The sequence below is a fragment of the Mytilus californianus genome, unplaced genomic scaffold (genome assembly GCF_021869535.1).
Source record: "Mytilus californianus isolate M0D057914Y unplaced genomic scaffold, xbMytCali1.0.p SCAF_1, whole genome shotgun sequence".
Lineage (NCBI taxonomy): Eukaryota > Metazoa > Mollusca > Bivalvia > Mytilida > Mytilidae > Mytilus > Mytilus californianus.
Window position 1 is genome coordinate 45,231,795 of NW_026262581.1, and position 27,225 is coordinate 45,259,019.

The 27,225-nt window shown below is 31.7% G+C and overlaps 1 protein-coding gene and 1 long non-coding RNA gene across 2 annotated transcripts in view; one reads left to right on the plus strand and one right to left on the minus strand.

Annotated features, from left to right (window-relative positions):
- Window positions 1-27,225, minus strand: part of LOC127703927 (uncharacterized) — a 64,596-nt gene that overhangs the window by 13,951 nt on the left and 23,420 nt on the right. The window lies entirely within an intron of this gene.
- Window positions 86-25,537, plus strand: LOC127702356 (uncharacterized). Its single transcript, XM_052206508.1, has 14 exons — window positions 86-141; window positions 3,126-3,228; window positions 4,922-5,014; window positions 5,592-5,672; window positions 7,198-7,266; window positions 7,577-7,702; window positions 9,382-9,441; window positions 9,997-10,069; window positions 10,419-10,482; window positions 12,528-12,618; window positions 13,373-13,467; window positions 14,447-14,607; window positions 16,762-16,836; window positions 22,138-25,537. Exons 2-14 carry the CDS (start codon window positions 3,130-3,132, stop codon window positions 22,335-22,337), a joined length of 1,287 nt encoding a protein of 428 aa, XP_052062468.1. The 5' UTR covers window positions 86-141; window positions 3,126-3,129; the 3' UTR covers window positions 22,338-25,537.

A 27,225-nucleotide genomic window follows, 5' to 3' on the forward strand; every position in this document is an offset into this window, starting at 1 on the left:
ATTTAATATGAAATGAATGAATCTGTTTATCAACATAGGTAATTGAATATTACCTAATTTCCAAAATTTACACGTGAAGATTTTACGACTAATTACCGAAGGTGAGAAGGCATCAAAGTTTTGAGACGCACCTGTTACTAAGTAATTATATGTAAATCTCATTCACTAAAACTCTCGAGCTTTCACTTTTATTTCCTTTTTGCTTTGAAATCATAATAAATGTTGAAAAATGAAGTTTGCATGATTTGTTAAAAGGGGGGAAATACAAAATACTTTTATTTTCCTAATCAGAAAAATTTAGTGATGTTGTAAACTTCATTTGATTAAAATAAAAAGAGCCCTTAACCAAGGATTTGTATATTGTCACTATACAAATCCTTGCCTTAACGCACCTCCTCCTAATCACCAGCTATTTTTTTATTATACGAATACGAAAATTTTTATTTTGATTCGGTTCACATATAACAATACAAACATAAGCTCTTGAGAACTTTTTACAGAAAATCGATAATGTATATATAACATTAAAACACAGCACATGTAGATAAGATATATAAGGACAGGGCTCACGCTAGCAGGCGACTGGGGCGATAAAGTCGCTTTCCCGTCCGTCACTTCACTTTGCCCGACCGTCAAAAGCAATATCTAGTCGTCCTGTTATTCACGATACACGCTTTTAGTCGCTTTTGTCATCGGTAATTTTCAATTTTGACCAAGTCTGTGAAAGAGCAATTTTTCATTTATAAGTAAAGAAATTCGAAGACAAAAACAATTTATTTCTTTAGAAAAGAGGTGATAGCGTCGACTTTACAGTTGGTTGTATTTTATTTCATAAAGACAATTTTGTATCACTTCCAGTACTTGTTACTCGAGAGCGTTCATCAATTCATTCTAATTTTCGGTAAAATAAGTTTATTGCTTCATTAGAAGGTGATGAACATTGCCTGTAGTTAATGTTTAATCCACTTATTGCATTTAAAATGTCATATTCCTTTCCAAATATCATTAGAAGGTGATGAACATTGCCTGTAGTTAATGTTTAATCCACTTATTGCATTTAAAATGTCATATTCCTTTCCAAATAGCTAGTCAAACATCGCTTATTTTTGTAAATTTTCTTCGTCCGCCATTGAAATATTTGTACGAACCACGGATCGGAGGCGGGATTCATCAGAAACAGAACCAGCAATGAACAAAAACCGTATTCTTACGATAATAACTACGGACGCATGAATTGCTGACTGAAGAATATTGACCCCAAAAGGAAAAATTACACATTCCACACGCATTAGCAGACTTTTGCTTAGATCTACTTGCTTAATGTATTTATTTCCATGTATATGCATTGTTTTAATTTATTGATTAAAGTTGCTTAACTTTGAGTTTATATATATTAATGAGAAACACTGAATTTCATAAACATGATAAACAAAATAGTTTTTTAATTGAATTTTAATTGATATATTATACTTTCTTTTCCATTTTAATGCAAAAAAGTTCTTTTTAGTGCAAGATATTTAGTTGGTATTTTTTGACAAGAAGACTAGTATAATAGACGTATTTACACTTGTATGCAAATTTGTCCGCCATTACGTAAAATCACACAGGTTCCCGTAAACTTTGACATCATAATTCAAAACATTTGACATCACAATTAAAAAGTGATTGTTGCCTGACGTCAAAAGGTGATAATGATTCGGAGTAGATCTAAGGTCATTCGGAGGCAAAATATAGCTAAATACCAAAAGTGTAAATACGTTTATTGTGCAACTAGAAATGATAAACTTAAACAACTTTGAATTTGAATTTGAACTGTTACTTTGATTGTATACTCCGGTATGAATTGAACAATATAATAAAAAATACATATGGCCCTTTATATTATAGTGAAAACCAAACATTTTAGCGCCACAAGCGATCAAGCACTTCTCTTTCAAATCTCGCTACTTCTCCCTATCAGTTTCAAAAAGAGAAGTCACTTCTCCCTATGATTCTGAAGTAGTGCCAGCCCTGTAAGCAGCCATTATTATTTTAAATGCATATAGAAACAGCACAGACATATTGAAAAACATGCAAAGCATTACTAAACTACACATCTAAACATGCCAAAACTGAAGCATAAGCTAAAAATTGAAGCACAACTAAAATTTAAGCACAAATAAAAAATATAGCACACATGCAAAATTTAAGGCATAATGCAAACATTTAGAGGCTGAGCAATTACTAAAAATATCTGAAAAAATCTTATCCACATGTAGAACAACAGCATTTAGATGCATTCCAGGACTGTGTAAGGCTCTTAAATTGAGAAAAACTATTTTCAGTCCTAAAATTGTCAGGTAGGCTGTTCCACAGAGTAGCAGCTGCAAATTTAAAACTTTTCTTACCAAACTGTGTTGTTTTTACATGTGGAATATCCAGTATATTACTATACATGCTATATCTGAAAGAATATTTACAATCTTTTACATTTAAAAGATCATGTAAACAGACAGGTGCTAATTTATTAACTATATTAAAAGTTTCAATTACCATTGATCTTTGTCTTTTAATATGCAGTTTTTGCAATTTCATAGGCAAGGTCATGGCTGTTATCATACATGTACCTCTTCTCTTCATGGAGCAATTTTTCAAAGCAATTTTTGCCCATTTGTTATGATGAACATAGGTCTGAAACAGGTTGTGGAAGATCCTTCAAAATTGGTATCCATTTACGGTATTCATGATTTTAATTCTGGATTTAAGAATTTTGGCTGTTTTGGTGCACATAATTTAAAAAGCAACCTTTTCCCCAAGTCATTATGAAAAATATAGTATGGCCTTCAAAAAATAAACATTTAGAGGCCATTAAATTTATTTAGTTTTCAAATGAACTGTGAATTTCAAGCAAAAAATATTTCAATTTATATTAATATGTGCACCATAACATCCATTTTCATGAAATGAAAAATTCTATTAATCTTATATTTATCACTGTAAATCAATCCAAGATTGGGGGTAGTAGCCCCTTTAATGAGTATAATATCCAATTATGGAGATTCACTGATGTGAAAACGGATTTGTCATCACACTTACTTTTACTTATATAAGTATTTTAAGTAAACATCTTTCTGGGTTTTTTTCAGCAAAATGTTAGAAACTGCCTTAAAGAAAAGACAGTTACTCATTTTTGTGCTGGGATGGATAGCATATGCATCTACATATTTACTCAGAAAACCATTAGGTGTTGTAAGTATACATCTCTGACTGTCTACATGTATATCTTGATGACTATTTATTGCTTTGTAAAGTAGAAATTAAAGAATACTGTCTTAAAGAGGTCTCTAAAACACCATAGCTCCTATGGAGCTTTCGTTAACAGTTAATTGAAGCCATATTAGTTATGTAAATCAGTGGAAATAAATATTGCTTAGTATATGTTGTTGATGTGGCTATATAGGATATGAATAAAATGGAGAATACTGAGAAGGGGGTTATATGACATTTAGCCATTAACACATTTTGTCATTATTAAATTAAATTGTTTATAATTGATATACTGTGAATTCATTACTGTAAATTCAGAAATTATTGCGAGGTATTTATTAATGCGAATAATGGGAGTGGATGAAGACGGCAATAATAAGAACTCGCATTCTGATATCTGATACTTATATCTGTATGCAGATTTTCCTGAAATCGCAATAATTAATCTCACATTTTAGTCCATTCTTCAAAAATCGCAATAATAAATGCACGCAATAATTTCTGAATTTACAGTATTATAAGTGCCATGAAGAAGCAAGGGTATATAAGTTTTGGTCTGTTGGTCAATCGGTCAGTCTGTCATTTTCATTTCCAGATTCTGACTCAAATGCTTGCGTAAATGGTCACATATAATGAGTGCAAGTTCTCTATTAATTTTAAGATAACCATGTCAAAGGTCATAGTTTTAAAATAGTCAAAGAATGGGCTTCAACATGGAGCCTTGGCTCACACCAAACAGCAAGCTATAAAGGGCCCCAAAAATGACGTGTAAAACTAACGGTCTCATCTATATAAAAATGAGAAACGAGAAACACTTATGAACCACATCAACAAAAGACAACCGCTGAACATCAGGTTCCTGAACATTTATACCCAGTATACCAATTTACAATGCCTAATTCATACATGGATATATATATATATATATATATATAGAATGATTATTTAAATTAAAAAGTCATGGCTTCATTTAGAAATAAAATATTGTAACTTTCATACTGAAAGATAAAGATTTTGAAGTTTATATGATATTTGTTAACGTTAAGCAACCAACAATCAATATTTCGGTTAAAATGACATGAGACTTATAAAAGAGGGAGTTGGATTAAAAGGGAGGGTAATTTTGTTTTCAGGAAAATGGGATTTTGTAAATAAATGTTGATAGTTTAAAAATGCCTTAATGTCAGTAATTTTGTGTTTAATAGTTTCATTTAAGAAGTAAATTCTTTTTCTTTTGGAGTGATGGAGGTTGTGGGTTCGATTCGAGGCTGGCGGGTCAAATCAATAACTTCAAAATTGGTATTTGCTGCTTCTCCATGTAGCGCACAGCATTAAGGTGTAAGAACAAAGACGAGTCGCCCAAAGTCAGAATAATGTGTCCGGGTAGGGTGATACATGTATGTCTTCCTGCTGACTGTTACCTTGTGAAAGAGCAGCTTAAAAATCTGTCTCAGCATGTTGGTCTAGTATAGTACAATGCAGGGTTTATATTCAAATCACATTAACATGTTCTCGTCCTGAACATGCATTTACCCGGGTAATTTGCCACTGGATGTTAAACAGCCATCCATTATCATCTTTTTTTCGATGAAACTTTGAATTTAAATGTCAGATGTTTAAGGTTTTGATGTTTTATATTTCTACAATTTCTTTGATCAATTGCTTTCTTATACAGATAAAATCTGATCTTGAAACAGATTTGCACTTTTCAAAGACTGAACTAGGATGGTTAGATACAGCTTTATTGTTTCCATATGCTGTCATGCAGGTAAGCAACAGAAATAAGATTTCTTATAAACTTTTTGGATCATTTAAATAAACAAAAATTCCACTAAATACATGTAAAATATTTTCTTTTCATTGATCTGTTTCATGCAGATTTAAACAAAAAACACTCAGATTCTTAAATGTTTTCCCTGGTTCACACTTTGATAGACTATATTGCTGAAACTGCTTTGGTGCTCTATAGATGTATGTAAACACATATGTTAGTTTCACTGTGATATATTCATGCACGATACACATGAATGGAATCCAAGGGTTTCGTGGAAGTTGAAATTGAAAGAAAACTGTTTTGATTAAACCCTATAATCAACTTTTTATCATTAGCAAACATCAAGTTGATTCTTCCTGCTACTGAAGATACAATTTTGGAATAAATCGTCCGGAACAGTTCAACAGACAAAAAAAAAAAAACGAAAATGGAATAAAGATCAATGACAATTTATTCATGTTCAAATCTAACATTGTAATGAAAAATGTTTTGATTGATAGTGGTATTTTTTACATAAAAATAAAGAAGAGTAAAATGAAATATTGAATTATGTATAATTTGTATTTATTAGATGTTATTAGGACCACTTGGTGACAAATTTGGAGCTAGGAGAACATTCAGCTGCTGTCTTGTTTTGTCTGGATTGTCTATGGTAAGTTATACATCAAATATATATTTCTATATGAATAATAGGAAAAAGCAAATGAACTAAACTCATAGGTGAATGAATAAATCAGTATACATAATTTCTAGCCACATTTTCGAAAGAAAAAAACAATTGCCATTAGAAGATTGGGTGGCTGTCATAGTGCTGACTTTATTAAGACACTTTGAAAAGAAAAGCTTATTCAGAGTTTACCGGTATGGCATGCCAAATTAATTAAAAAGTACCCTAACAAAATGTATGATTTTTATCTAACTTTTCCTGAAAATTGGGATGGAAAGGTGAATTTGGAAATAAATTTTGCCTTCATCTCTAAAGATAAAATGAATTTTTTAATTCAAATTTGAACAGAGTTTCTTTGACATGACATTATTGGTTTGTATGACTTAAGAAAGGAATGTTGTAAAATCTTTAATCAGGTATCTAGAACATAATTCACAACATGACTCAAAGTGAAAATAAGAACACTTCAGTATTTTCCACACTTTTGTATGTAGAATGAAAATATTGAAAATGAGTAAATGTACATGGCGAAAGTTTTGCCACTTTTACTGATACAATGAAAACAAGTACACTGCAAATTGTTTTATGTTTTTGCAGGTACAAAGATAATAATGAAAATTAGTGAACTGCAAACATTTCTACTTTCTAAGTATACATATTGTTTGAACAAATAAACTTGTGTTCCTGAGAAGGAAAAACTGTAAAAACATGTCTTAAGCCTCTGAATAAATTTAGTAAGTTTTCAGATGTTTGACTTTAACATGTACTTATTTTTAAGAAATACTGTCATAATTTTCCTACAATATTTTTGAAAAATATAGAAACAATATGTGCTTTCATTCATTTTTGGAGACCATGTTTTTTTATTATACTTGTTTGTTTATTTTCCCAATTTTTTAGGATTGTTTTTTCACATACATTTTCTTTACCTTTCCATTTATATTTACATTCCTGAAATGATAAAACGGTTTCGCATTAAACTGAATGTATAATAGTAATTGGATATAACAGCTTTGTCTTAAAAAACAAAGTCCCAGAGGAGAGACTTGGGTGTGCTCTTTCTGGTAATCATCAACTGTTTTAAAAGTTTCTGGTTTATATGATAGGTCACTTTCAGGGAAATGATATCTAGTAGCTCAATGATATTTGGTCAGCAATTAGTGTTGGCACATCTCATTTCCATGGAGATTATTTGGCCCCACCCCTCAGTCATGCTCCATTGACCTTGAAACTTTTTGCATAATTTACATGTGAAAGTTTGTGATTAGGTTTCTTAAATTTAGGTAAACCACTAATGACAGGTCAATGATATTTCATAGGCAGTACATCTCATATCCAGGGAGATTATTTGGCCCCTCCCCCTCAGTCATGCTTCATTGACTTTTAAACTTTTGCATAGTTAAAATATTTTAAATGTGTTGCCAATTATACTAAAACATCTGCATACAGGCGAGACATATCTCTGTGTCAACAGTTCATGAACTTATTTCTTTGTAAAACTATCTTTCAGATTTTGTTTGGATGGACAGATGGATTTTATGGAATGTTTGTTCTCCTTTTCCTCAACGGAACAGCACAGGTTTGTTACTTTAAATAGCTTATGCTCAAGTCAATATCAAATGTATAAATAGCTATTTGACATCTCTAAAGTAAAAAATAAATTTAGATTTAGATTAGAATTCTGCAAAATGTGCAATATTTATTTTAAAAGAAGTTATTAAGAAGAAGTTGTGTTTAATAGAATCTGACTCATGGCTAAAAAACAATATCATTTGTAGTTCTAAATATTAATTACCAGATTACAAAACATGATACACACTTTGTAATTAAAAGTTTTAGTTTTATCCTGAAATAAAAAATAAAATAAATTGTTATATTATTTTCTGTAGGCTCAATGTTGGCCAAACTGTATGAAGTCACTCGGAGCCTGGTATCCAGATAGTGTCAGAAATACAGTATTTGGTATGTTTGGAACTTGTGCTTTTGCTGGTGGTATTGGAGGAACAGCTCTGGCAGTAAGTGTGCAGTTAACATAGATTTTTATTATTGAACATTAATTCTATAATATTTCATGATTAAAAACTTGAGTATTATCAAAGCTACTGTATTACAAGGAAAATCTATTAAACTGTTGATCATTCATATGTAAATGATGTAAAATTGAAACAAAATTATATGACTAACAAGATAGAAACAAAATCCATTGTGTAAAAAAATATTGAAAAGAAAATCTGTTGGACATTACAACAATGTACAGTATTGAAACAAAATCCAATTGACAATACAAAATTAAAATCAAATCCAGAGCACATTCAGTATTGAATTTGCCAGTTTATTTTAACCATTAAATTGGTTTATGCAGCAGGCATTGGGAACACACTTTCCTGTCTGACATTTCAATTTTTGCCTAAGTCAAAACTCTTATGACTATAAATTAATTGGTACTCCTGAGTTTTTCTGGTACCATAATATTGAGCCCTTTGGTAAAAATTATTGATTAATTCTTACAACACTGTTCTTGTCTGATAAGCATCACTCGCTTGGTACAGAACTTAAAAATCTTCATGTAGTTTAAAGTTTGAATAGTTGTTTTTTTATACGACCGCAAAAAATTTTGCAGTCGTATATTGGTATTGAGTCGTCGTCGTTCGAAGACATTTGGTTTCCGGACAATAACTTTAGTATTAGTAAATAGAAATCTATGAAATTTAAACATAAGGTTTATAACCACAAAAGGAAGGTTGGGATTGATTTTAAGGGGTTATGGTCCCAACAGTTTAGGAATTAGGGGCCAAAAAGGGGCCCAAACAAGCATTTTTCTAGTTTCATGACAATAACTTGTGGAACAGTGTATGGATCTCTCTGAAATTATACCACAAGTTTCCATACCACAAAGGGATGGTTAGGATTGGCTTTGGGGGGTTATGGCTCAAACCTTTTAGGAATTAGGGAAAAAGTGAGAAAAAACAAGGGTTTCCTGGTTAATTGACAATTACTTAAGTACAAATTACAGTGTAATGGAGGTAATTCAAACACAACTTTGAATTATCTCCCTTACACTGCTTTTAAATTATGTGTAACGAATTTTTGTATTGTCTTGAGGTGATTAGCTGTCAATTCATTTTTTAGAAGTTACAATTTTAATAATTTTAAAAATGCTGATTAAGTTTAATTAATTTTAGCTATGATTATGTATGTCATTTTTATGACTTTTATGATGTATTTAAATAGTTGCAAACTCCATTGGAAATTTGAATTGAAATTATGACCATGACTGAGGGAAAGGAATTTTTTTTGGAAAAAAAGGGGGGGGGGGACAATTTTTTCTCAAGATTTCAGAAATCAAAAAGAAAATCCTTCAAATTTTGTTTTTTTTGAAAAAAGGGGGGGGAGGTCAATTTGCAACAGCATAGTATATTGCACAAAAGCAAAAAATTTAATATAAATTCAAATCATATAACTAATTCTAAGTTCTTTGACTATTCTGTATCAGAAACCTATTATGTGTCAAATATTGAATTACAATCCAAATTCAGACCTGTATCAAGCGCGAATAAAGTGTCCATTTTTGCCCCAACTGTTCAGGGTTGGACCTCTGCGGTCGTATCCAGTTGCGCTCTGCGAAGCAATTTATTCTCTCTAGAATTCCAAGATACTAATCATATTGAAATATTGCATGCTTATTATTTTTTAGGTTTACCTGCAGAAAGTCGATGGCTGGAAAAGTGTATACTTTACACCATCAGTAATAATTGTATGTATTATCTCAGTTGTAAACATACTGTGGATTTATTTATGTTCGTTGGAACCAATTTTGGTGGATTAAGGAAATGTTGTATTTTCTTGGATATTTGATTTTGTGGTTTTGCCAAAGTCTGCATATAAGCCTATTGAAAATTTGTACTGCGTTGAACATTGAAATTTGTGGTTCACCTTTACCCACTGAATCCATGAAAATTGGTATCCCACGAATAATAATGAATTCACAGTGTCTAATTATTGATCAGTAAATGCCTTATGGGTTTTTCCAATGCTTGCAGAGTGTAGGGATATGCTAGATATGTTTAATTGCTTTAAAATTAGAAATATATAGATGTATTCAAATTGACAAAATCAATATTAAATAAATTTTTACATTTGCAAATACAATGTATCAGAAATGTTGTTAAAAACAGTGACAAATAGTCATCAAGTCTTCAGTAATGATAGTTATTTTGAAATTGTAGGGATTTTTGCCATCTATATGGTTTACAAATCAACCCCTTTTTCTGATGTGATAAATTTATTAATCGTTCTTGTATCATTTCAGATTGGTGTTGGCATATTTGTTTGGGCTCTGTATCAACAACCAGATGAAGTAGGAATTGATGTCCCAGGCAAAGGTAATTTCCACCATTCCATATTTAGAGCACTATGGTTAATTTTATTGTTTGTTTAGGATGTTGTTTACATATACAATTGGTTATTCATGTCAGATAAATCTAATTTCCTTATGCTAGTTTTGAGTTCTTTAGACGAGGCAGGGTTTCAGATTTTTTTCTCATCAAAATTATAGCAGTGATACTCATATTGAAGAGACTTCAACCTTTGGGGATTTTTCTTTTTTTGAAATAAAATTGTTTCAAAACTCAGGTTGTATGATGAGGAAGATGTTTAAGAATCTGAGCAATTATTTTTGTGTGTCTTACTTTCGTCAGTGTGAAAGCATCTGTATTTTATTTCTCCTTTCAGAAAGGAATGCAACTTCTTCAAAAACAGCTGGAAAATTGACATGGTTACAGATGTTGAAGATACCGTAAGGAGTTTCTTTTTCATTTTAGAAAGGGAAATATGTACTTAGAGTTCATTATTATGGGATACTTTTTCATGGATGATGTTGGGATAAGTGACCCCTGAATTTTGTAACAGTTTCGCAAAGACATATGTCTTGTGTGATTCTACACAGAGTTTGTCAAAACCAAGAAACTTAAGTCTTAAACCTTAAAAAAATTGATATCATGCAGTTCACAAAAAATGACAGTGAATGTTGTTATACTTTTAATATTGATTCACTCCTAGGGTCTTTGCTTCGGAAATAAACACATTTATTCTAAAACCAGTTGTTGGCATGATGCAGGTTACCGTATAGTGGGTTATTTTCGCGGGTGAAAAATTTCGCAATTTAGGGGCAACAAAGTATACGAAAAATTTTGGCGGATTCTTTAATCCCAATTAAATATTTTGGCGGATACTGAAGTGGTTCCTGTTAAAAAGTTGTAAAAATTGACAAACAAGGGTCTATTGTTATGGTTAAATGATTTTTTTTCCTGCATGAATTTATTTATTGATTATTTTTATACAGTTAATGAAAAGAATACCGGTACATAGTTATTTTTCACAGGTGTACAAACTTCTTGTAAATGTTACAGTTGATCAGTTACGAAATTTACCGGACCTTTGATGTACTAATAAGATTATAAAATTATCATGAGTGACTTGCAACTCTTATATAATTTGACACTAATTAATAAGGATAAAATACCTGACAGCGTACCTTACACTCTTATATTATTATTTATTTTATCATGTAACCAATAAATTAATTAACACCTGATAGCCAGTGAACAATGGCCTTTGGCATTTATGTTGTTTAAATTAACAAAAACCCTGATTGATCCGTCGAAAGGGGAAAAATAGATAGTTTACAAAACACTTTAACTGAGAAAGTATCGAACGTATGCATAAATTTTCGCGGAATTTATTTTCGTGATTTCTCCTTGCCCGCCAAAATAAGCGAAAATAAACACATTGCGAAAATAACCCGCTATACAGTATGTTCTTCTCATATATTTTATGATGGTATGATACTAAACCCCTAACGGGAGGGATTGTACTTGATTTTCATATGATGAAGACATAATCTTTCAATTAGTTTAATTGAGGTCTGGAGCTGGCATGTCAGTAACTGTTAGTAGTCCTTTGTTAATTTATGTATCATTGTCATTTTGCTTAGTTTCTTTTTACTTATTCTGACATAGGACTCAGACTTCTTTTAAATTGAGTTTTACTGTGCGTATAGCTGTGTTTTTGTTTATTCTACATTGGCTAGAGGTATAGGGGGAGGGTTGAGATCTCACAAAACATGTTTAATCCCCCTGCATTTTTGAGCATGTCCCAAGTCAGGAGCCTCTGGCCTTTGTTAGTCTTGTATGTTTTTTAATTTTAGTTTATTTATATGTTTTCGGAGTTTAGTGTGATTTTCATTGAACTAGTACACATTTTTGTTTAGGGGCCAGCTGAAGCCCGCCTCCGGGTGCAGGATTTTCTTGCTGTGTTGAAGACCCATTGGTGGCCTTCGGCTGTTTTTTGCTATTTGGTCGGGTTGTTGTATCTTTGACACATTCCCCATTTCCATTCCCAATTTTATTTCATGAAATTAAAAATGTTTTATTGCCACTCTTTATAAGAATCAGACATTGCTATAATCAGATAAAAAAATCAATTGAGATTCATGTTCTAGATTTGATTTGGGTACTGGAGATAATGATTGAATAGGGTGCACTGTAAATCATTACATAGGGGAAACAACTCAGTGCATATGTATCAGGCAATTTACTGACATTTTGTAGAACAAAATCTAGAGTTAACAAGGCTGCAGAAATAAAACATTCTGTTACTACTAAGGACTACCACAGGCTTGATTCACATGATTTTCCTCAATGTTTTATTTATTTAATTATCTTAATTTTACAAAGTAGTTCAGTTGTACTTTCGTTTTCTATGTAAAATTTAATACTGTGAATACTAAACTCTTACTCTACAAACTTATCTTATATAAATAATAATGTACCTATATTTCAGTATGTTACCAGAGATAGCTGTTTCAATGTTTTGTCTTAAAGTAGTCAGATACTGTATGTACATGTGGTTACCTATGTATTTACTTCAAAGGGTAAGACTCAGTTTTAAATGCCCAATTGTACAATGTATTGATGGTTCATGTATGTCATTGGCTACCTTGAAAAAAAAAAATTATCAGAGATAATCCACTGGATTTCATTTTAACAGTTGTTAAAAAGGTTTACTGCAAAACAAAGATGTTCTCTAGAGTTGACAAGTTTTGCCTTTTTATACTGTAAACCAACTAATTTTTTGTGAGATCTTTATTAAAGTGACTTCCAAGAATAAATATATAACAAATTATAAATAATTGCAAATATATATGAATCTTAACTTATCAGAGTACATCATCAAAGTTAAAAAATCCTGAAAAATGAATTGCTTCCAAGTCAGAAAAAGCTTAACACGACAAAATATATCTATTGAAATAAGATGGTTTACAGAATTCTGGGAAAATTATACAAATTATAGAAGGTAGTATTGAGTAAATGTTATTAAGACAGCAGTGCTTCGGAAAACTGAATATTATCATGTTTATCTGCAAACTTTTAATCAGTAAATAAAAACTTCTCATAAACTTGGATATTAATCCAACAAATTTTCTTTATGTTGTACTAAGGTAGCTTGAATCAGTTTTACATTTTCGAAGGTCTAGTAGCTTTTTTTAAGACTGTTTACCTAGACAAGAGTTCTGAAACAACTTAATTAAAAAACATTGACACCAATATTTGAAAAACACAAACATGAACCAGTATTCTTACATTTCCATTCTCTATTCTATAACAGACTGTTTTATCTATTTGCAGTTGAAATATACTCCAGCAGTATCTGGAATGTTATCAACAGTATTTGAAGTAGGCGGTGTATTAGGTAGTGCTGTTATTGGTTTTCTTATTGACAAGTAAGTAAAATTATATCAAAAACATTTGGAATAGGTTATGTATTAGATGGTGATGTTATTGGTTTTCTTATTGACAAGTAAGTAAAATTATATCAAAAACATTTGGAATAGGTTATGTATTAGATGGTTATGTTGATGGCTTTCTTATTGACAAGTAAGTAAAATTATATCAAAAACATTTGGAATAGGTTATGTATTAGATGGTTATGTTGATGGCTTTCTTATTGACAAGTAAGTAAAATTATATCAAAAACATTTGGAATAGGTTATGTATTAGATAGTGATGTTGTTGTCTTTCTTATTGACAAGTAAGTAAAAGTATATCAAAAACCATTTGGAATAGGTGATGTATTAGATAGTGATGTTGATGGCTTTCTTATTGACAAGTAAATGAAATTTCAACCACAAAATTTGATAAAGATGATGAATATGTATTAGGTAGCACTGATATTTGTTTGTAAAATGTAAACAACAACTGTTATGTAGGTTGTGTATTTAGTAGAGTTGTTATTGGTTTTCTTATGGATAAATAACTGAAACATTTGCAATATGTGTGTATTAGTTAGGTTTTCATGTAGACAAGTAAGTCCTTTAATGTAACACATATATGTGAGATTTAGTTTCAAGTTGTCTGCAAAACTTTCTTTACATGTTTGTCTGTTTCAGTTGCTTAGGAAACTGGAGTGCCGAGAGTTAACTCTGACCTTTAGTGAATAACTGAAAGGAGATGTGGGTATGAGTTTATGAAACATCAACCGTAATGACACAAAAAGACTCTTAATAAAATTGAGAATGGAAATGGGGAATGTGTCAAAGAGACAACAACCCGACCACAGAACAGCATCTTAAGACAGCATTTTTCTCACAGAATGAGCTTTACACCCCTTTTAAAAAGATTTCTGTTCTTGAATGATTACTGCATATATGTTTTAGGAGCTAAATGGATTTGAATCTTATAACATACTTATTTATTTTTCAGATTTTTCAAAGGTAGAACAATATTTGGTACAGGAGTATCTGTATTATTATCAGCTGTTTCTCTTACTTTGTTTTTACTGACCTGTGATTGGGGCTGGATGTTTAATGTATCCTTTATGTTCCTGGCTGGTGCATTCAACTGTGGACCTGATAGTTTATTGGGTAAATTTTGTAAACAATTTTGTAAACATTTTAAGTTATTTTATGTAGCTATGTTTATAAAAAATCTTATGCAATATAAGTAATTATCATACTGGAAGTATTAGACAACATTCTTTTCAAATTTATAATCGGTAATTAGCGAACCTAAGTCACAAGTTGTCTTTTCCCTTATTATTTTTATTTGGTCAAATTTTAGTTAAGAATTAGTTTCAATTTCAGCAAATAAAGATTTTTTTAAAGCTTTTGTAATGATAATTAACAAGGGCTATTCAAGAAAAAAATATATTGGGGGAAGGAATTGGATGGCACTTGAATTATTTTTGTATGAGTGGCGTAGATCACCAAGTTCAAATTGTTTTGTAATGTATGCAAAGTAAAATGCAATTGTAAGGGTGATGGCCATAAAAAAGTGCCTTCCAACACCCCAACCCCCATATTTTTTTTCAAGAATAGCCCTAATGATAATTAAGTCTGCCAAACGAAGTTTGGGAAGACTTATTGTTTTTGCTCAGTTCTTATTATTATTATTCTTCTTCTTCTTCCGCCGCTTTTAAATTTGAACTTGTCCGCACCCGTTCTCCAAAACCGCTTGTCAGATTAACTTAGGGTTTCACAATATGTTAGACTAACATGTCTAGTGGTGCAATCAGGGTTTTTTTTGTGCAATGGGGTTTATAAAGGGGTACTTTGAGGGGCAAAAAGAAAAGAGGGTTTTACTATAGAACCCTATGGGATTTTATTTTTAAAAATTTTCAAGTGATTATAAATTGAAAACCGTTTGTGATAAACACAATCTTTTTAATTGAAAATGTTCTAAATGATAAAGCACATTAAATGAAATACAGGGTTAGTCCCCAGGGGTCACCCCCATCCCCTGCCATTTAAGAAAGTTCTAATATCTTCTAAGTGGTCAAAATCCCCACCCCTAAACCATATATATTCTGGTTTGTCATGCTAAGATGGTTTGAATGATATACAGGGTTAGTCCCCAGGGGTCATCCCGACCCCCTGCCATTTGAGAAAGTTCTAATATCTTGTAAATGGTCGAGATCCCCACCCCTAAACCATATATATTCTGGTTTGTCATGATAAAGCACATCAAATGAAATACAGGGTTAGTTCCCAGGGGTCACCCCCACCCCATGCCATTTAAAAAGTTCTAATATCTTGTAAGTGGTCAAGATCCCCACCCCTAAACCATATATATTCTGGTTTGACATGCTAAGATGGTTTGAATGATATACAGGGTTAGTCCCCAGGGGTCATCCCGACCCCCTGCCATTTGAGAAAGTTCTAATATCTTGTAAATGGTCAAGATCCCCATCCCTAAACCATATATATTCTGGTTTGTCATGATAAGGCACATCAAATGAAATACAGGGTTAGTCCTCAGGGGTCACCCCCACCCCCTGCCATTTGAGAAAGTTCTAATATCTTGTAAGTGGTCAAGATCCCCACCCCTAAACCATATATATTCTGGTTTGTCATGCTAAGATGGTTTGAATGATATACAGGGTTAGTCCCTAGGGGTCATCCGGACCCCCTGCCATTTGAGAAAGTTCTAATATCTTGTAAATGGTTGAGATCCCCACCCCTAAACCATATATATTCCTATTTGTCATGTCTCGAACATTTGAATGACGTATAGGGTCAGTCCCCAGGGGTTCCCCCCACCCCCAATGTTCTAGTATCTTGTAAATGGTCGAGATCCCCACCCCTAAACCATATATATTCTGGTTTGTCATGCCAAGATGATTTGAATGATATACAGGGTTAGTCCCCAGGCATCACTGATGCATATAACTTTACTGGACCAAACCAATTTTCACTGGATGTTGCCCAATGTCAGGTGACCCTGGGAATTACGAATTATGGGAGCTTCGTTTGGGAGACTTCGTAACAGCATCCTGTTACAATCATTTCTTGTTTCTATAGAATTGACCATTTGTAAGGAGATTTCTTATGGTTAACATACATAACTGTATGGTTTAAGTTTTGGTTAACATTTAACAACTTTATTTTGTTAATAAACAAAGCTGTGAATGTCTTTCTATTTTCAGGTTCTTTTGTTTATTAAGTTAGTTGTCTTAAATTGAATATAGAATAAGGAATTTGAGAAATCTTTTATATTATACATGATATTATACATTATAGGTGGTGCAGTTCCAGCAGAACTAGGAGAACAAGATGGTAAAAATGCAGCAGCATCAACAGTTGGTTTAGTTAATGGTTTGTATTTTTGATAATTAATATTTTTGTATTTGTTAGAATATGAAGATGGATTCAGAGTAGGAAATTGTTTTAAAAGTTTCTTCACATGATATAATTTTACATCAGGTTATCTTAAGGGTCATGTGAGATATTGCAATTACTTGGCCTCCATCGTTGTAAAATTTTTCAAAATCATCTCCAATGAAATCACTGGACTTATTTCAACAAAATTTGGGATGAATGATCCTAAGGGTTTCAAGTAAAATATTTTTGTTACTACCAAACAATCAACATGGAGCCATGGCTAAAATTGGAACATTGTAGTAAAATGTCAATAATTGTTGAATATCTTAAAAACCATAATAGGCCGGGAAAATCCGACAGAGCAAAAATCCTCAGTTTGGATCAAAATATGTTCTTACTGACATTACATTTGATAACATCATCTACATAATCAAGTAAATCCATCACTTCTTGGATTTATACTTACCAGAAAATATTTGTTTTTCTTTTATGCAGCTTTTTTTTAATTTGAAAAATATTAGATATTGTTGAATGATAAGCCATTTTTAGCTCACCTGGCCCAAAGGGCCAAGTGAGCTTTTCTCATCACATGGCGTTCGTCGTCCGTCGTCTGTTAACTTTTACAAAAATCTTCCCCTCTGAAACTACTTGGCCAAATTTAACCAAACTTGGCCACAATCATCATTGGGGTATCTAGTTTAAAAAATGTGTCCGGTGACCCGGCCAACCAACCAAGATGGCCGCCATGGCTAAAAATAGAACATAGGGGTAAAATGTAGATTTTGGCTTATATCTCTGAAACCAAAGCATTTAGAGCAAATCTGACGGGGTAAAATTGTTTATCAGGTCAAGATCTATCTGCCCTGAAATTTTCAGATGAATCTGACAACCCATTGTTGGGTTGCTGCCCCTGAATTGGTAATTTTAAGGAAATTTTGCCGTTTTTGGTTATTATCTTGAATATTATTATAGATAGAGATAAACTGTAAACAGCAATAATGTTCAGCAAAGTAAGATCTACAAATAAGTCAACTTGACCAAAATGGTCAGTTGACCCCTTAAGGAGTTATTGCCTTTTATAGTCAATTTTTAACCATTTTTCGTAAATTTTTGTAATCTTTTACAAAAATCTTCTCCTCTGAAACTACTAGGACAAATTTAACCAAACTTGTCCACAATCATCATTAGGGTATCTAGTTTAAAAAATATGTCCGATGACCCCGCCTACGAAACAAGATGGCCAACATGGCTAAAAAATAGTACATAGGGAAAAAGGCAGTTTTTGGCTCATATCTCTGAAACCAAAGCCTTTAGAGCAAATCTAACAGGATAAAATTGTTCATTAGGTCAAGATCTATCTGCCCTGAAATTTTCAGACCAATCAGGCAACACGTTGTTGGGTTGCTGCCTCTGAATTGGTAATTTTAAGAAAATTTTGCAGCTTTTGGTTATTATCTTGAATATTATTATAGATAGAGATAAACTGTAAACAGCAATAATGTACAGCAAAGTAAGATCTACAAATAAGTCCACATGACCAAAATTATCAATTGACCCCTTAAGGAGTTATTGCCCTTTATAGTCAATATTTTACAATTTTCATAAATTTTGTAAATTTTTGTAAATTTTTACAAAATATTTTCCACTGTAACTACTGGGCCAAGTTCATTATAGATAGAGATAATTGTTAGCAGCAAGAATGTTCAGTAAAGTAAGATCTACAAACACATCACCATCACCAAAACACAATTTTGTCATGAATCCATCTGTGTCCTTTGTTTAATATGCACATAGACCAAGGTGAGCGACACAGGCTCTTTAGAGCCTCTAGTTGGTTATTATCTTGAATATTATTATAGATAGAGATAAACTGTATACAGCAATAATGTCCAGCAAAGTAAGATCTACAAATAAGTCAACTTGACCAAAATGGTCAGTTGACCCCTTAAGGAGTTATTGCCCTTTATAGTCAATTTTTAACCATTTTCGTAAATTTTTGTAATCTTTTACAAAAATCTTCTCCTCTGAAACTACTAAGACAAATTTAACCAAACTTGTCCACAATCATTATTAGGGTATCTAGTTTAAAAAATGTGTCCGATGACCCCGCCTGCGAACCAAGATGGCCAACATGGCTAAAACATAGTACATAGGGTAAAATGCAGTTTTTGGCTCAGATCTCTGAAACCAAAGCATTTAGAGCAAATCTGACGGGATAAAATTGTTCATTAGGTCAAGATCTATCTGCCCTGAAATTTTCAGACCAATCAGGCAACACGTTGTTGGGTTGCTGCCTCTGAATTGGTAATTTTAAGAAAATTTTGCAGCTTTTGGTTATTATCTTGAATATTATTATAGATAGAGATAAACTGTAAACAGCAATAATTTACAGCAAAGTAAGATCTACAAATAAGTCAACATGAACACAATTTTCAATAGACCTCTTAAGGAGTTATTGCCCTTTATAGTCAATTTTTTACAATTTTCATAAATTTTGTAATTTTTTGTAAATTTTTACAAAATATTTTCCACTGTAACTACTGGGCCAAGTTCATTATAGATAGAGATAATTGTAAACAGCAAGAATGTTCAGTAAAGTAAGATCTACAAACACATCACCATCACCAAAACACAATTTTGTCATGGATCCATCTGTGTCCTTTGTTTAATATGCACATAGACCAAGGTGAGTGACACAGGCTCTTTAGAGCCTCTAGTTTTTAGAAAATGACGCAGTCAATTTTCTTTTACCATTGAACAGACTTCCAACCCGCATTCCGAACTCGATTCCGTATTTTACATACTTATTACTTAATGTACTATACAGAATTTCATTCTTTAATTTCTTAACCTGTCATACCTGCCAACTTTCACATTCAGGCATGAAATATTGACCCCTTATCAAGATTGCACGATTGTGATTGTGTAAAAACCTATAAAACACGATTTTGTTAAATTCTACACAAAAATAATGATTGTTCCCGAATTGTACTTTCCTCAAATTTTTCCCAAGGGAGACAACCGTGATCAGCCAATCAAAATCGTTGTTTCTCCTGATCTTTGGGTATTGTAAACTGCAAATGTGCTAAATTTTGAACTTGTTTGGAACTTAGAATTGTAGAAATCGTGATCATGGCAGACCAATTTTCAATTACAAGAAAGTTCTTACACAGCATAAGAAATAAATCATGACTGATTGACAAAGTTCAAAGATACAGTTCAACCATAAACATAATAAACAGTAGCTAATGGACACTATACACTTATGGTAACAGAGCATACATGTTGTCATTCTTGAAATTAAATTACCAAACCAATTAAAGGACAATGTTCTATCTTTTATTTTTCACAAGGAATCAGATATATTTCCTTCTTTGTGCATATTTTTATATTTGAAAAGTCAACAATCACTTTAATATTCCTGTGGCCAATAATCTGATAATCAACCTTTAATAAAAAAAAAAAAGACTTCTTAAAACAAAGATTTCTATCATATTCATCTTGGAAAATTATCAAATATGTTAACCTATTTTCAACATATCTTCAATAACATTTCAGTACTTATGGAAAGAGTTATTCCATTTCTTCCTTTGATATTAAAGGATATACCAATTTTAATTGCAAAATTGTAGTATGATGGATGTAAATAAAAGTTATAAATAAAATTCCAATTTTGTCATTGAAAACCTTCTTTAAATATGTGTCAATAATTATGAAGTTGTAAAGGATATATAACTATTTTATAAGTCAAAAACTAAAAGTGAGAAAAAAAATGTACCCACTGTGCTAGATTTTGGGACGGGTGGTAATGAAATCAAATTATTAACGTTATCTAAGCATTTAAAATTTTAAAGTTTGATAATAAAAATGTCACTTATTTGCATTTCTGTTAATGCACATGCAAATGTAAAAAAAAATGCAGGTCTTTGTCTATTTAATATAAAGTATAACAAACATAGTAGTTGTAAATAAATGTAACTGCATCAAATCGCAAACACAACACTTATGATGATATGGAATCAATCTAATATCGTGCGCTTACCACAGCGCTATAAAAAAATCCTGGGGAGAATACTGGATTGTATTGCTTTCAGAGTTATGTAATACACCTTGCCTAAGAAATAGATCCTAGCTAGGTTCTTATAAAAAATGAGGTGATAATGATGTAAAATTACCATATTTACATTAGAGAGCAACCATCTAACTTCCAGGGGGTTATGGTTTTTTTCTAAAAAAAAATATTCTGATCCCCAATTTGATGAAAAAAATATTTTCTGGTCAAGCAGATGACAAAAATAAATTATTCTGAATGCTGATTCCCTCTATACATTATAGTGTCAAATTTTGAAAAAAATAATATAATTTATCGTGTTGAAAAACTAAATAAATAATTTTCTGACTAAGAAAAAAAACCATAACCCCCCCCCCTTTTCCCCTTTTGAAGTCCGAAAGTGATAACTGCCAACAGCCACATTATTTGGACTCTGGTGGATAGTAATCAGACTGTTATCTCATTGGCAATCACACCCCATCTACTATTGTCTAAATCTACAGAAATTGATCATCTTTAGGTAACAGAAATAACAATGTGATTATGTCACTAGGTCACCTGTAACTTATCTCTTGAACAAGGACTATGTGGGGTATAAGAGCTTGCTTACTACAGGCTCTTCATAATCATTTTGTTAAATAATTCTACAAAGAAGGGAAACAAATTCACATATTACTTTGAATATTGTAGATTGTTCAGGTAGTCTTGATCTATTTCTTTGTACAGCAGAACAACTTGTAGTTATCTTCACTTCACACACACACATATCTATATCTATATATATATATATATACAAACAAGTCTAAATTGAAAACAACGTTCAAACCTATGATTGCGTTGGATAAAAACCGCAATTTTTATACGTGTGCATGCAAAACAAATTTCTTGGTAGAGGGGTCTAAATACAGCACAAACAACATTTTCCAAAAGACCAAAAAGTGAAAAAGTATATTTTAACAAAACGCATTTGACTAGCAGGTCGAACAACGAATGTTCTTAAACCCTGCTGATATATATATATATATATATCTTGACAAACAAATAAAAATGCTATAGATTTTGAAAACAATTCATATCTATTCTATCAGTCACCCTACATACCATGAACTGAAACGTCTCCTAAGATTCAGTAGGTAAATTATGTTAAAATCAAGATTTGCATCAAAAATATCCTAATATGAGAGACAATGGCGTCATTTTTCCTTAGAGCTTTCAGCTCTTTGATTATTCTTTTATATTTTCAGGTTTTGGCAGTTTTGGTACATGTTTGGAAGGTCCCATAATCGGTTTTATATCAGCTCAATATGGATGGTCTGGGATGTTTTATATGATGATTGGATTATCATTTGTAGGAACTGCATCAGTGTTTAAAGCAGCAGCAATTCATAAAAATAAAAGTGGCAGAATTCCAGAGGCTATACCTCTTAATATGGATGAAGTGTAATCAAAAATATATTATAGTTTGAATGTTAATTGTAAAATATTAGGTACAAATGTACTGGGAAATAATGTGATAGTGGTCTCATGTGGAATATTTCTTGTGGGTTTGTTATTATTTATCATCATTTCTACAAAAAATGTTATTTTTGTCCTGTTGACATTAATTTTATTTATGTGTGTCTTGAATACAGAATGGTATGTAATCAATGAATAAATTATGGACATGAAATGAAATTATCTTAGGCTGCATTTTATGTTTGGTGGGCGTAGAATATGTTTTGTGTCATGATTGAATTACAGCAAACTCAATTTTCTGGTCAATATTAACTCCTTAAAGATGTTTTCACCAAACTACAGTTTAACTTTTGGCTTTAGCTCAATTTCTTCCTCATACTTAAAATCATTTGATAATCCGTGTTCATAAAAGATAAGCTGTGTTTGCCTGTAACTTTTTAAAATATCCTTAATATTAGTTTTGGCCATACTTATAGTTGAGCATAATAATGTAAAACAAATAGATTTTATAGAAGGGTAACATTCATTTGTCAATCATCTGTGCTCATAGATAACAAACATGGAATGTTAGTGAAAATAGTAATTATAGGAGTTGGAAATATAAAATGATTTCCTTGTCTAGCATTTTGACAATCGTTGTTTTGTATTTTATGGTTAAGTTTGTCTTAGAATTCCTATTATCTTTGTACTTGCTCTTGTCATTATTTATGGTATGCCATCAGTTACTGTTTTTATCTCACCAAAATTGGGGGAGTTGATTTTCGTATTTTGTCTGTCAAATCTGCATTGACCAATGTTCAGTAAATTGCATTGACCAATGTTCAGTAAATTGCATTGACCAATGTTCAGTAAATATCTGTCTGATTTCAGTCATACGAATTCTACCTCATTTTCACTCTCTAATAATTTCAATTTATTTCACTATATATTCATTTAATGGTTTTTTTTTCAATTATGCTTGCACTCATCAACTATAAATATGATAGTGTGTTCATCTTAAGGTGATGATACGGTCTCATATATATTACTTGTAGATTTGAAGCAATTTAACACTAAATTCTAAGATTATTGTGTGCATTTATTATTACGATTTTTGAAGAATGGTAAGAAATGTGAGATTAATTGTTGTGATTTTAGGAAACGTTGCATACAGATAAATGCATCAAATATCAGAATGAAAGTTCTTATTATTGCGATACTCAACCAGTTGCATTATTTGCATCAATAAAAACTCACATTAACTTCCGTTGGCAGGTTAAAAGTTACTATGATTGCCAGGATAAAAATTTGTTATGTTAATTTTATTGTTATGAGTATATTAATTTGTATATTGATGTTCTGCATTGAAATTAAGAATATTGTTAAGTGTTTTTCAATAAATATATAATACAGTTTGGCCAACTTTTAATAATGTAAATGCGTGAGATTTGGCCAAAATCGTAAAGATCAAAGAGAAAAAACAATAGATCAAAGGAAAATGCCGCCAAATAAGCATGAAAATGCGTGAGACTTGGCAGCCCTGATGATACATCAGAATTAAAAAAAAAGTCAGATATTTCAAATTAATTCTTTAGCATAGAGAATTTTGGTTTTTTTTTAAGGAAAAGATGTCCTTTGTGAATTGTGTGTAAAGAAATTTGATGTTAAACTCTTTGGAAAATGAACTAGAAATCACTTTAACATGAATTTGAAAATCTTTTGCAAGATGTGTACTTGAGATGTATGTTTATAATCATCAATTTGCCAAAGAACGTGTTCCTGAGAAAATTTCATTTAAAAAGATCCTTAATAAAACCCAATATTTTTTTATGCCCCACCTAGGGGCATTATGTTTTTCGGTGTATGCGTCCGTTCGTCCGTCTGTCCCGCTTCAGGTTAAAGCTTTTGATCAAGGTAGTTTTTGATGAAGTTGAAGTCTAATCAACTTGAAACTTAGTACACATGTTCCCTATGATATAGTCTTTCTAATTTTAATGCCAAATTAGAGTTTTGACTCCAATTTCACGGTCCACTGAACATGGAAAATGATAATGTGTGTGGGGCATCCATGTACTATGGACACATTCTTGTTATGATTTGTTATAAACAGATTCATACAAGCTGTCTTTATGCAAAAGTATTTAATCGAATAAATAGAGTAAGGCAGTGAACTTTTATGGTATATGAGCATCTGTATTTATTTGTATTTTTTTCTTTTTAGTGAGCATTTATTTATTTGCATTAGAAATTAAAACTAGATGAAATTATAATTGGTTTGCTTCTGTGTAATTTGTGTATTCAGCCATTGCACACAATCTAAATAATATTTTACAGACATATGCTAGCAGGATAATTTTATTAGAACATATTCATTCTTGTATATAATGTGGAAATAATGCTTCTCTAATGTTAATGCTATTTTTACTTGTCTTGATCAGTGTGAGAAAAATATTTCTCATCTCTAGAGAAAACTTTGTTCTCTGCAAATGATTGGTCAAAATTTCAATTATGATGTCAAATTTTCTTGATTTCTTCTGAATTTCCTATTGTGACATCATGAAAAAAGTCAACCATCCTGGGCTCTCAGTCATAAAACTTTACTCAGGACTCGGAGTACAAACTTTGTGCTCGAAAGACCAAATCCTGTATTTTGATTGTTTGATTTCTGAGTCTGAGTACGATATTTGTGCTTGAAATTTTTATGACTGCAAGGCCTGATGGTCACATATAAAGAACTTTTTTAAATTTTTGCAAATTTTTGAAGAGGAAGGATAAACTTGTTTAGATATAGTCTTAAAATCATTAGAGAAACAGATTCCACCACTATATCTCGTGTATTGCAATATTTCTCCACTCTCAACAGTTAAATTTTAAATATTTAAAAGTTTGGCAAGCCTCGCATTTTAAATTTTTAGAATTTAACTGTCTCAATTGGGAGAAATATTGTAACACACTTGATGCAATGGTGGAATCTATATTTCAATATTTGTTTTTACTTTTTTAAGGGTAAACTTATTTCAGTTGTTACAAACGTTTTTAGTAGTGTCCTTAATATATTTTTATGCAAGTGTTTTTGTTTACAATTTTGTATTTATTTTTTTAATAACGAATTATTTATAAGTGACTGTTAAAATAGTTACTACTGTAATAGATGTGGGAGAAAAAAATGGCAGATGTAGAGTTATGAAATAAAAAGAAGTAATTATACGAGTTATTCTTGTGTCACTGTTACTTTGAAATTGATACTTGAGAATTTTTAATCAGGAAATATGGTAAATTCTTGGTAATCCTGCTGTTACAAGTGTTTCTAATTTTGTTTTGGCATCCTTTTGTGTTATTTTGATTTTATTGTCGAGCCTGCGACTTTTGTCGCAGAAAGCTCGACATAGGGATAGTGATCCAGCGGCGGCGGTGGCGGCGGCGTTAGCTTACTTCTTAGAAGCTTTATATTTTAGAAGGTGGAAGACCTGGATGCTTCATACTTTGTATATAGATGCCTCATGTTACGAAGTTTCCGTCAGTCACATGTCCAATGTCCTTGACCTCATTTTCATGGTTCAGTGACTACTTGAAAAAAAAGTTAAGATTTTTTGTAATGTTAAATTCTCTCTTATTATAAGTAATAGGATAACTATATTTGGTATGTGCGTACCTTGCAAGGTTCTCATGCCCGTCAGACAGTTTTCACTTGACCTCGACCTCATTTCATGGATCAGTGAACAAGGTTAAGTTTTGGTGGTCAAGTCCATATCTGAGATACTATAAGCAATATGTCTAGTATATTCGGTGTATGGAAGGACTGTAAGGTGTACATGTCCAACTGGCAGGTGTCATCTGACCTTGACCTCATTTTCATGGTTCAGTGGTTATAGTTAAGTTTTTGTGTTTTGGTCCGTTTTTCTTATACTGTATGCAATAGGTCTACTATATTTGGTGTATGGAATGATTGTAAGGTGTACATGTCCAACTGGCAGGTGTCATCTGACCTTGACCTCATTTTCATGGTTCAGTGGTTATAGTTAAGTTTTTGTGTTTTGGTCTGTTTTTCTTATACTGTATGCAATAGGTCTACTATATTTGGTGTATGGAATGATTTTAAGGTGTACATGTCTAGCTGGCAGGTGTTATCTGACCTTGACCTCATTTTCATGGTTCAGTGGTCAAAGTTAAGTTTTTGAGTTTTGGTCTTTTTTCTTATACTATATGCAATAAGTCAACTATGTTTGGTGTATGGAAATATTCTATGATGTACATGTCAGTCTCGCAGGTTTTATTTGACCTTGACCTCATTTTCACGGTTCATTGCTCAGTGTTAAGTTTATGTGTTTCAGTCTGTTTTTCTTAAACTATAAGCAATAGGTCAGCTATATTTGTTGTATGGAAGGATTGTAAGCTGTTCATGTCTGCCTGGCATGGTTCATCTGACCTTGACCTCATTTTCACGATTCATTGGTCAATGTTTAGTTTTCTTGGTTAAGTCTGTTTCTTAGAAACTATAAGCAATAGGTCAACTATATTTAGTGTATTGAATGATTGTAAGGTGTACATGTATTTCTCATTTGGTTTATATGACCTTGACTTCATTTTCTTGGATCATGTTAAGTTTATGTAATAGTTGTAGTAAAGCTTTCATTTAGGACTATCAACATAATATCAGTGGTTACTAAAGAAGGCGAGACATTTCAGCGTGTGCACTCTTGTTTCTGTTCAATGTTCAGAACATTCTGATTTTTCATATTTGGTTTTATGATGCTTAAATAGTGCATCTGATTATAGCCCACTCATGTTGCAACCACCTTGTTTGTGCTTTGGTCAAACAAGTATTTCCGTCAGACTTTTCTCATAAACTACTAAATAGCACACCTACTTATTTGGTCAGCAGCTCCACATTGACGAGT